Genomic DNA, 12,166 nt, shown 5'->3' with positions numbered 1-12,166 from the left:
AGGGGTGGGGAGCAGGGAAAGGAGAGGACAGGGGCAGGGTCGAAGGGTCCACGAGAGGTCAGAGCTAATGGAGGTGTTGTCAGCCTCTTGGGAGGCAGTGGCCCCAGCTGCAGTCTTGCTGGCACAGTGAGGGCAATTTAAATAAATAAATAAAGTCAAATAAAATCAAAGCAATGTCTGTTGTTTTCTCCCACAGTCGGTCCCTAACCCATGCATTTCTACTGGTCAGTGGGAACAGCCTCAGGCAGGGACAGCATCATCAGCCAGTCAACAAATGTTAAGAGAGCAGCCTTCTTGGAGGTGCGCCTGTGAAGGACCTCAGACGCTCTCCTCAAGAGGCTTCTGAGCCCAGCACTGGCCACAAGACTGCCTGACTTGGGAGAAGGAGCATTTATGGGACTGCAGGATGTTCTTAAGAATTGGAAGGGACCTGAGAGGCGATTTCACTCAACTTCATCATTTTACAGATGAGGTAACTGAGTCCCAGAGAAGCATGGAGTGATGGATGGGCTCGACAGTCAGAAGCCCTGGGCTCCCATCCTAGTTTTAGAGGACTACTCAGAACTGTCCCGTGAGGGGGCAGCTAGGTGGCACAGTGGATAAAGCACCGGCCCTGGAGTCAGGAGGACCTGAGTTCAAATCCAGCCTCAGACACTTAACACTTACTAGCTGTGTGACCCTGGGCAAGTCACTTAACCCCAATTGCCTCACTAAAAAAAAAAAAAAAAAGGAAAAAAGAAATTAAGGTTCAAGGGGCAGCTAGGTGGTGCAGTGGATAGAGCACTGGCCCTGGAGTCAGGAGGACCTGAGTTCAAATCCAGCCTCAGACCATAACACTAGCTGTGTGACCCTGGGTAAGTCACTTAACCCCAAATGCCTCACTAAAAAAAAAAAATGTCCTGTGAGAATCCCATTCCCTCCCATCCCCTTGTTTTCTTGGCAGGGGGCTGAGGGGGGTGGGGGGTGTCCAGGATTTCTCTCGATGAAGATTAGCAATTGTTCTGCTACTTACATATAGCCTTAGCATTACCTAAGAGGTTAAGCAATTTGTTATTGTTCAATCATGTTCAGTTGAGTCTCACTCTTTGTGACCCTACTTGGGGTTTACTTGGCAGAAAATGCTGGAGTGGCTTGCCATTTCCTTCTCCAGCTCATTTGACAGATGAGGAAATGAAGGCAAACAAAGTTAAGTGACTTGCCCAGGGTCACACAGCAGATTAGTGTCTGAGGCCAGATTTAAACTTAGGAAGATGAATCTTCCTGACTCTTGGCCTGGTGCTCTAACCACTATAGCACTGCCCAGCTGCCCTTAAGCAATTTTCCCAGAGTCATATAACCAGTATGTGTCAGAGACGAAACTTGAACCTAGGCCTTCCTGACTGCAAGGCTTAGAGAAGCCACCTCCCTATGCAGTAACCCAAGACTCATTCGATGCCCCTGTTTTATGAAGTAAAAATACACACACACACACACACACACACACACACACACACCCCTTGAGGTTTCATGACAACCTGAGGTTAAGAAATAAGGGGCTCAGGGGCAGCTAGGTGGCACAGTGGATAGAGCACCGGCCCTGGAGTCAGGAGTACCTGAGTTCAAATCCGGCCTCAGACACTTGACACTTACTAGCTGTATGACCCTGGGCAAGTCACTTAACCCCAACTGCCTCACTTAAAAAAAAAAAAGAAAGAAATAAGGGGCTCCCCCCAGCTAAGCAAAATTCTGGTGCCAGGTTCCAGGATACTCCTCTCAAAAGTCTCAGACAGAGCTGCTTGGGGCACACTAGGCAACTCAGCATGTAGTAGGTTCACAAAGACTGCCACCCTCTTTCCGTGCAGCCCCAGCATCTCAGATCAACTATGTTAGATCACTTCTAGCCAAGGGCTGTCCAGTCAGTGCTAACACAGGCCTGCTGCTAGGACCACAGAGAATAGAAGCCTGTTCTACGATCACAGCCTATACCTTTTTCACCTCAAGTAGGACTCCCTGAATGCATGTAATCTCTCCCAGCAGGGATCCTAGGCAAGAATTAGAGAGTCATAGAATCTCCAAGTTAGAAGGACATGGCATCTACTTCCATCCTCCATCTAGAGCACAAAACCCCTCTAGCATGTCCCCAAGATATGGTCCTCTCCAAGGAAGAGAAACTAACTTCTCACACAACACATGGTACTGACTCAATACAACCCATTCCCACTGCAGAATGTCCTACTGACAGTGGGACACCACCAACAAATGCCAGAGAGTTGGAAGGCTCTTTAAAACCATCTAATCCCACTGTGCCCTGACCCCCAACCATCACCACTGTTTTACAAAGGAAGAAAAGGAGCCCAGAAGGGGAAAGGAAGTAGCAGAGGGATCTAGAGATTTAAGGTCCCGCTTAGAAACCAGCATCTAACCTTATTTTACAGAGAAGACCAAGACCCAAAGATCAGGTCGAGTTGGCAAAGCTAACACATGCTTGAGGTAGGATCTGAACCCTAATCTTCTATCTCCAAACTCAGTACTCTTCCTACTCTACTATCTCCTTCCATGTCAGCGTACATGTGGGCAATGTTTCCAGTATATCTTAGTCTCTTACGTAGGTTCATGACAATGGTTACTAGACACTGCTCGGATTATTTATAATGGCTATCTTCTATTTCTCACTTGGCCCCGAGCTTGGGCAAGAGCTGTGTGGAGCCCACCAGTGAGGACAAAATCCAGATGAATTAGAATTGCTGGCCACTGCATCAAAACGCTCAACTCAAGTCTTAATGCCTTCTCTTCGGAACCAACAGTGAGGTACTTCCTATGGTAACTAGGAAAAATCATGGATTTGGAACTTTCAAAGCCTGACTCTGCTAGCCACTATCCATGTGACTTGGAACGGGTCACTTCCTTTCTCTTGGCCTCAGTACCCTTTTCTGTAAAACAAAGGGGCTGGGGGGCAGGTAGGTGGCACAGTGGATAGAGCACCGGCCCTGGAGTCAGGAGTACCTGAGTTCAAATCCAGCCTCAGACACTTAACACTTACTAACTGTGTGACCCTGGGCAAGTCACTTAACCCCAATTGCCTCACTTAAAAAAAAAAAAAGACTAAAAAAACCAAAGGGGCTGGTCCAGAAGATTGCTTTGTCCTTTCATGTTCTAAATCCCAAGGTCCCCATGAACTTGGAACCTATGGGGCCTTTCCTTTGCTAGTCCCGCGCAACTCTTCTCTTCCTCCTTTTCCCCTCCAGGGCCCGAGGTCCAGTGCACCACTCTCTCCACCCAAATCCTGCTGATGGTGGAGCCTTGTCCTTTTGCTGGGCTCCATCCAGTTCTACAGCCCATTAGTGAGACAAACATTCAGATGTGCATTTCTGCATCCAGGCACCCAGCAGTCGCTGACGCTGTAATTTAGCAGGGGTAGTTTGGCTGCTCTGAGAACACATTTAGGAGCCTTTAGGAAAAATAAAATTTCAATGAAGCATATCAGCACGGAAACCTATTGAGGGGGACAGATTCCTCTTTCCTCTTCATCCTTTCTCTCGGGGTACAGCAAATGATATGGCATTTGGATTACTTTGTCTGAATTGAATTTTTAAACTGCACCCTCGAGACACGATGCTGAGGAAAGACATTAGCCCATGAAACGGTGGAAAGAATTCAGTCCTATGGCTAAAAATAAGAAGCAACTTGAAGGGGAGGAAGGGGAGGAAGGGGAGGAGGGAAGCTAAGGAAGGTTAGAAGGTGTGCTATGGAGATAAGCCAATAGCAAAAAGAAAGAAAAATACACACATCAGGGAGCTTTTTTTCTTTTTCTTTTCTTTTCTTTTTCTTTTGCAACTGACAAAAGGTGTGCTGATAAAAAATAAATAAAAAAGCCTTCCTGTAGGGCATGGCATCCTTTGGCAGGAGTGAATAGTTGATTAGCTCTAATTGCACTTCTTGCAGTGGCTAAAAGTAGGGTTAGGCTTAAGCTGCCCCTAAATTCAGTCTTGCTTTTTATTTACTCTCCGCTCAGATCTGAGAGCAGCCTCCCAGGTCCTTGGCTCCTTCCCTCTCATCATACACCGCTCCCTTTCTTATAATCACCTACACCTCTAATCCTAAATCCTTAGAGACCATCTCATAGTACATACTCCCTCACTTTTCAGGAGGAAAATTAAAACCCAGGGAAAGGAAGTGACTCGCCCATGGTTTCAGAAGGCAGATGATGGATTCTCTCAAGAGAATGACTCTTCCTATGTCTGGGAGGTACCTCAATAAGACTGGGTCAAGAGCACAGATGTCGATCCCAGGGGCCAGAATGCCCATAGCGAGGGAGAGAGCACCATCTAAAAGCCCAATCTTCTGACTCCCTACTTTTGCTTCTAAAATTCCCAAGTCTCGGGGCAGCTAGGTGGCTCAGTGGATAGAGCACTGGCCCTGGAGTCAGGAGGACCTGAGTTCAAATCCGGCCTCAGACACTTAACATGTACTAGCTGTGTGACCCTGGGCAAGTCACTTAACCCCAATTGCCTCACCAAAAACAAATGAACAAACAAATAAAATTCCCAAGTCTCAAAGGGTACCGTGATAAAATGAGGCCTGCAGGATCACCATCATCATCAGTTCATAAATAATAAACTCCTGTGGCTCCCTATTACTTCTAGGATCAAATACAAAATCGGTTGGCATTTAAAGTTCTTCATCATCAGGCCTCTTTATTTTACTTCCCCTCTCCACAAGCAACAATCCATTGAGACTGGATTACTTGCAGCAACTCAGATGAGACCCTCTTATTATCTCCAGCCTCCAAACCTTTGGCTGTCTTCCATGCCTGGAATGTGCTCTCTCTCCTTAAGCTTCCCTCTACTTAGCTCAAATACCGCCTGCTGGCAAGAGGGCCCTAGTACCTTCCCTCCATTCACAGGTGTTGTCACGGCCTCCTCCAAGAGCAAGGACCTTATTTTTGTTCTTCTTTGTGTCTCCAGCATACAATAAGCATTTAATAAATGCTTGTTGACATAGGAATGAGATGCTATAGGAGGCAGAAAAGACTGCCATATTCTCCTTTCCATCCCAGCAGACATCAGCTGATGGCCACTCTAACTACACCAGGCCCACCATACCACTCTTTGGTGGCTTCGATTTTCTACCCAGTCACCCCCAAAGAGAACGGTGGTCTGAGTTAGTGCTAGACTGGATACCGTCCAGAGTACGGAAATAGAGATAGAATGGGAAGTTCTTCCTGATTCTGGCCCACTTTCCCCCTTTTCACTCCCCTCATTCCTGGGTTAGGGCCCCTGGAGTTGTTGAAAGCTTTGGCTTAAGTCTTAGGGAGAGAAGAGGAAGGGGGCAGATTGCCTTTTTCCTCCCTAATGACTGCTGGAACCCACCCCCAGCTGAACAGATGGGCACTTTCCATTCAATGACCAGTAAGCCCAAAATAAACTCCTTTGGGGGGGGGGGGGTGAGGGTTAAGTGACTTGCCCAAGGTCACACAGCTAGTTAAGTGTCAAGTGTCTGAGGCTGAATTTGAACTCAGGTCCTCCTGAATCCAGGGCCAGTGCTTTATCCACTGCGCCACCTAGCTGCCCCCAGAATAAACTACCTTTTAACAATTCCATTTGAAAGGTGGGTCCAGTTCAAAGTGAGCGGAAAGAATTCCCCAAGTCTCAGCAAGGTTAGCTAAACTGAGCTCAACTTTTGTCACTTGCAAATAAGGACCATTCTTTTGTAGCACTTTAAGACTTATGGGGGGGGGGGGGGCGGCGTGCAGCGGTCAGGGCAATGAGGGTTAAGTGACTTGCCCAAGGTCACACAGCTAGTAAGTGTAAAGTGTCTGAGGCTGTATTTGAACTCAGGTTCTCCTGACTTACCCAGGGTCATCTAGCTACTAAGTGTCTATGGGTGGATTTGAACTTGGGTCTTCCTGACTCCAGGGTATCCACCGTACACCCGTCTACCTCTAGTCTCTACCTTTACTCTCCGTAAAGAGCACCGACTTAAGTTAGCTCAGATATTCACTGAATCTGCGACCCATGTAAGTTACAATCTCTCTGTCCCTCAGTTTCCTCATCTGTAAAGTAGATTGTCTACACTCTAGCTTCTTAAACTGTGGATCACTGAATGTGGGGGTCCTGAAAAACTTGGCAGTGAATGTTAGGTCTGTTTATCTATTTTATATACCTACATACCCAGGGTCTGGCAAAAACTTCTCATGACCCTGTGGAAAAAGTTTAAGAAGCCCTGATCTATATAACAAACTGCTCTACTGGGCTGTTGGGAGGCAAGTGCTCTATATAACTTAAGAGTAATGTAGAAATTAGAGTTTATATTATTATTATTATTTTTTTTTTAGTGAGGCAATTGGGGTTAAGTGACTTGCCCAGGGTCACACAGCTAGTAAGTGTTAAGTGTCTAAGGCCGGATTTGAACCCAGGTACTCCTGTCTCCAGGGCCGGTGCTCTATCCACTGCGCCACCTAGCTGCCCCCAAGTTTATATTATTATTAAAGACTCTGGGACTGAAACCCTCAAATACGAAAGTCAAATTTCTAGTAGAGGAAATATCACAAGGAAAACACAGGTTTGATCTATCCAAGGGGAGCAGCCGGGTACCAATGGGCAAGTGCTCATAGACTTCTGCCATCACAACGGTTAGGAAAGTACACTTTGTTCCCTGATGAGCCAGGCCACACACCCCCTGGCATGTAGCCCCGACTGCTGGATGCCTAGCTATCCAGACCTGGGGAGATGCCAGACAGAGCTGAGAAAAAACAAAAGACAAACTTAAGATCCTGTTTGCAAGCCTGCAATCTTTTGAGAGGACCAAGAATGGGAAAAAAAAAAGACTTCCTCAGATTTCTTTCCCCAGCTTCCTATTCATATGACATTTGCCCCTCCCCTCTAGGCTGAGGAAAGGTGGAAGGGTATGCAAAAAACGTTAGCAAGGACTCTGGGCCTGCTAGACTGAGAATCTTGTATGAAACCACAGCATTTAGGCCTGGGGCTACCTGTGTGGGACTCCAGCCTGTGCTTGGCTGTTGTATATCACAAGGGCTATTTTTACCCAGAGAAGTCAGCTTTCTGCTGAGACTGTTAATCCTGGCTCCAGAATCTTATGCTTTCCTCCGACTCTCTGAGACCAGAGGGGACAGAAAAGAAAGGACCTAAAGATGCTGACAATCTAGGCCCAGAGGGACCACCCAGCCCTCCCTTCCTCCTAGCTCTTCCTACAAGGCGTCTTCAGAGAAGCCTGGAGGTCTCTGGGCCTGGCTCCCATTCCCTGATGTGGGGCCCTGAGGATTCCTCTCTCCCCTCCTCAGGGATTTTCCTTATGGTGGAGTTGGCTAAAACCCCCAGGTGATCCCTGGTCTGGGGAAACTGCCTCAGAAGAGGTTGGCAGGCAGAGGGTGACAGGGGAACACACGGGACTTCGGATGGACCATCTGCTCCTCGTCTGACTTGCAAGCCGGAGCCCAGCATGGCGAGGCCCAGTCAGTGGCAGTCTGGGCTGTGAATGTACACACACAGCATGCGGTGCCCACGGGTGACAGGAAGGGTCTGCTACCTAAGGCCAACAGGTCTCTAGGCCAGCCTTGGTATCCCACCTCCTCACAGGCCCTCTGGGAAGATGAGTCCTCTGCAGCCTAAGAGGACAAATGAAGAGGTGCTAAGAGCTGATAAATGCTTGCTTGGGCAGAATTTTATTCCCACCCCCAAGCCCCTTTGATGCACATATCCAGGGGCCAAGAGAAGGATGGACCCTATGTAACAGATTTGGCTCTAACCAGAGACTCCCTCTCAAAGAAAGAGGCCAGCATCAAGGGGGCAGGAAGAGGCCAGACGCAAAAACTGCCTCCCTCTGCCCCCAGCGCCATCTCTGGCAAGGACCTGCCTTCCTCCTATGAAAACTCCTTCCCCTTCCTTCTTTCACCCGTTTGCCGAGCATCCTGCCAGGCTGTGGAAGAGGGCTGTATAAGTGCATTCCCAGAGGGAAGGGCCAACAATCAGTGGCTGAGACTATCTCTGTGGCAGGGCTGCAGAGGAGCAGAAAATAAAACAGATCTCACAGACCACCCAACCGAGGCCCAAATGCCAAGCTGGATAGAGGCATCCTCAGAACCACATGTGGGAATCGGAAGCAAACAAGCCACTGGACACATGCGTGTCGGGAGCAGAAGTGGTGTGGCTTACCCCAGCTTTTCCTGTCCTTGGCTGGGAAGGTGAGAAACCTGGATGTATTTGCCTAATGTGATAAAGTCGCCCGATTCAATGTCTAGCACAAGTCACTTTTCCACTATTTTATAATAATATAGCATATAGCACTTCCACATGTAACGATTGGAATGCCATCTCATTTGGTCCTCACAACCATCACCCTTGGAGGTAAATGCTATTTCCCCCCTTGTTTTACAGATGGGGAAATAGAGGAAGACAAAAGTTAAGTGACTTGCCTGGGCTAACACAGTCACCAAGTATCTGAGGCTGAATTCCCATTCCTCAAGTCCCCCTGCGTCCATAATCCACTGGGCCACCCCATGCCTCTAGACATAAGAAATGAGAGCAAGCACTGGACCAGAATCTCATCCCAGCTCTGCTATTTCCAAGCTTTCGCTTTCTGTTTCCTAATCTGTAAACTAAAGGGGTTCAAAGAGATGATTTGCGAGGCCCCTTCCAGCTCTGATAGTCTATATTTATAGGCTGGAGGGAACTTTCGGATCTCCTAGTCCAATCAACCTTTCCCTTGTTCAGATGCGGAAAGTGGAAACCAAAGCTTGGAGGTCATATGCATTATCCAAGGTCACGCAGACCATGGCCGTCCAACCTGGGTCCTCTTAATGCCAAATGTTTGCAATTCTCTCCTCTCAGCTCCAGCAATGCCCTTCCATCTTCATTCAGTAAGCTCTCATTGAGCATTTGCAATCTAGAAGGCTAAGGGATTGAAGGCAGAAATCACGGCTCTCACCCTCCTCCTAGAGGGCAGGGTTGGGTAAGGTTGGCAGTCAATAGATTCCGAGACAGTTGGAGCTTGTCCCAGGCTTCGTGCATTCATCCTGGAGGGAGGAAGGTGAGTGGTTCCTGGCCCAAGTGTCTCCAGCCCACCCTGAAGCTGTCCCCTTCTGTGGAGTGAAGGTTTGGGAATGTGGAGCAGAGTGGGAAGACAAAGTGAGAGAAGGAATAAAAGGGAGATGGCGAGAGAGACCCTCAGCAGGCTAGGATAACGGCACCAAAGGAACAGAGAACTGTCTTGTTTGAATGGATGGGGACGTTCAGGTGGAGCCAACTCCTTCATTTCTCCTAATGATCTGAAGCTCTGTCCCTCTGACCTTTCACACACCATGGATAGAAAACAGGGACCCATTTCTGCTTCAGGAAAGATTGTCTAACGAGAAGAAACACGGCCAGTGATCCGCCGAATAGGTTCAATGGGACAGGATCCAGGAAATGCCCCAAGTTCTGGTCTAAGCTCTTGCTATATGCCCTGGTGAGTTACTTCCCTTCTATGGGCCTTTAATGTCCTTACTGACACAAAATAAGGGGCTGGCCCAGCTCCTCTCATTCTTTGATTCTGGAAGTGTAGTGGGGAGAGGGAGGTGAGGACAGAGGGTGGGCCCTCTCCTAATTCTCAGGAGGGCGGGACGGAGAGCTGACCTTGGCACACATTCATCCAGAGCACAGGTTCCTTACCTGGTGTCTGGGAACTTGGTTTTTAAAAAATGTCTGGATAATTAAATTTCATTATATTTTTATCTTCATCCATTTAAAACTATGATTCTGAGAAGGGGCCGGAGGCTTTACCAGACCACCTAAGAGGTCTGTAGTTACACATCCACACAAAAGGTATAGAATCTAGACTCTAGACCCACTTTCTCATTTTACATTAGGAAGTAAGGATCACCCAGGTCCTCTGACCATAATCCAATGTTTTCTCTGCTACACTGTCTCTCTCGAAAACACACACACACACACACACACACACTCTCTCTCTCTCTCTCTCTCTCTCTCTCTCTCCCTTGAAGACTTTTCCTGGCTCTTAGGTTAATAACTCTTCCCCACTGGCCCACAGCACAAGCTATTTTGGGGGCTCAGTCTCCAGAGAAGGGAGGGGATGAGTGTATGAAGCTTAAATCCCCAACCTCCCTGTTCCATCCATTGGATGCCCCATCCATTGGACATCCCATTCATTGAGTGTCCTATTCATTGGGCGCCCCATCCACGGATGACACCACCTTCTCCTCTCTTACCTCTCGGTTCCTCTGCCTGTTTTGCGAGTTTGCGCAGGGCGGCGGCGAAGCTGGAAGAGGGCGCTGCTTGAACTGACAGGTTGCTGGTGGCTGCCGGACTGCCATTGGGTACAAGGGAGCCATTGAGAGGAGAGGGGGTCAAGGGGCTGACGGTGGCCGTGGTCCGAGTCGCTGTTGAAAGCATTCCTATTGAAGGGGACTTTGGCTCATGGCTCATGCCTGAAACAATGAAAAGAATAACCCATCACTAAGTGGGGGAGGGAAAGGAGGGACCAGACGTCTGGGGAGACATAACCACATACAGCAGGAAGAGGCAGACAGACTGTGGAGAGGGTGCAGTGTTCTCTTCACCCCCAGATGTCGACCTCACTCGTGGACAGATGATCTAGCCAGTGGCCCTTTTAAAGCTGGTTTAAAGGGACTTGATTTTTCATGGTAGACTATGACAGATAATCTTTTAAAGGGGGCCATCGATATGATACAACTCCAGCCTATTCTAGGGGTAGATAACCTACTGAAGCCTGTTTAGGGAGTTTCCCCCAAAGCATCAACTCTTAAAGTTTCTCAGAGATCTAGAAAACCCCATCCCTGATGCTACCACTCTCTGCCCTTGGTTCCACGCCTGGGGCAGGGAGCACATAGGGTGAGAAGAGGAGGGTGCCAGCCCACTCGGGGGACCCCACAATGCCAGCATGGTCCCCTCTGCCAACTCTGAAGGCCTTGGTTGGGTAACAAAACAAGGCCACTCTCGGCCTAGAACGCCACCTTTGAGATCCCACCACCAAAGACACGGGCGTGACAACTCTCCTATGGGAAAGGGGACTTCAACAGATCTTGGGGAAGGGGGCTGTGGTAAGAAAAAAGAAAAAAAGGAAGTTAACCCTGACCTTCGAAAGCTGTTTGTGGTCCCCTAATGGGGCCCTTGCTGCACGCCCACTAAAAATAAAGCACATTAAAAATAAAAACTGGGCCCCACAGAAACCTCATTTCCCACTCCAGAGCCAAGATCAGGCCCCGAGAGCTCAACAGCAGCTGAGGCTGCAGTTCCCACCTGCAGCAAAGGGCCCGTCACAGGCAGGGGCCCCGGGCAGCCACTCAGCAATGACATCAGACCTCCAACCCCCCCCCAAAGGGACACAAGTTCCCCTATTTTCTCTCCCCCACAAGGAGCTCAGAGCTTTCAATTTCCCTTTTAAGTGTCAATGAAAAAGCTGTGTTCTTCTCATCCAATCAATAAAACCTTGGCTCCCATTCAAGTCAAGCTCTGTCTCAGCACAAGGAGGAGGACCAGGCCATAAATAAGTTTTCCATTAACATTTTCGGCCACCTGCCCAATTCCGGAGGCAGAAAGGGCAACCCTGACACCGTCCACCACAGTCCACCGCCATCCCCCGCTCCCTCAAGGTAGGTACATTAAAAAGGAGTAAATCAAAGGCCTAACAGAGACCACACTTTTAGACATAAGCCAATGGCCGGGACAGTTGGCCCTCTCTGGTCAGGCTGCCTGCACCCGGAATAAATGAACTTCTCCCAAACAAGAGCCAGGAGCTGCAGGGACGACAATGGTTTAAACAGGGGATGATGGGAGAAGGGACAGACTGCAGCAGCCTCAAAAATATATGCCAATGAGTAAGAGGGAAAATGAGCGCTCCAACAAGATAAGGAAAGTGGGGAGGAGGGGGAACAGGGAGGGGGCCCCCCTCAGGTTCTGAGCAGCCCCTCCCTGAGCAGGTATGCATCAGAAACAGCCAAGCACGCCCCAGGTCAGGTCAAAACCACTCTCCATCTGCGCAGGAGAACCTCTTTCTCAGGGGATTCCCCTGACGCACAAGTCTATTCAAAACAAGCCTAATTGGAACATGCCCCCACTCCCCTCCCCCCCTTTGCATCCCTGCAGATGAGCAGACTCAGAAACAGGCACCCAGCAGCCCTCGACAAGACAGAGGAAGAAGAACGAGAAACCAA

At 48.8% G+C, this 12,166-nt stretch overlaps 1 protein-coding gene across 5 annotated transcripts in view; it reads right to left on the bottom strand.

Annotated features, from left to right (window-relative positions):
* GSE1 (Gse1 coiled-coil protein) overlaps positions 1-12,166 on the bottom strand; it is an 819,103-nt gene that overhangs the window by 58,805 nt on the left and 748,132 nt on the right. For all 5 annotated transcript variants that reach the window (XM_043980768.1, XM_043980766.1, XM_043980767.1 and 2 more), the window contains exon 3: positions 10,202-10,420. In XM_043980768.1, the coding sequence (XP_043836703.1) occupies positions 10,202-10,420 (219 nt within the window). The remainder of the gene's footprint in view (positions 1-10,201; positions 10,421-12,166) is intronic.

This window comes from Dromiciops gliroides, chromosome 2 (assembly GCF_019393635.1).
Source record: "Dromiciops gliroides isolate mDroGli1 chromosome 2, mDroGli1.pri, whole genome shotgun sequence".
Lineage (NCBI taxonomy): Eukaryota > Metazoa > Chordata > Mammalia > Microbiotheria > Microbiotheriidae > Dromiciops > Dromiciops gliroides.
Note: the sequence above shows the minus strand (reverse complement) of the source record. Positions and strands in the feature narration are given on the sequence as shown.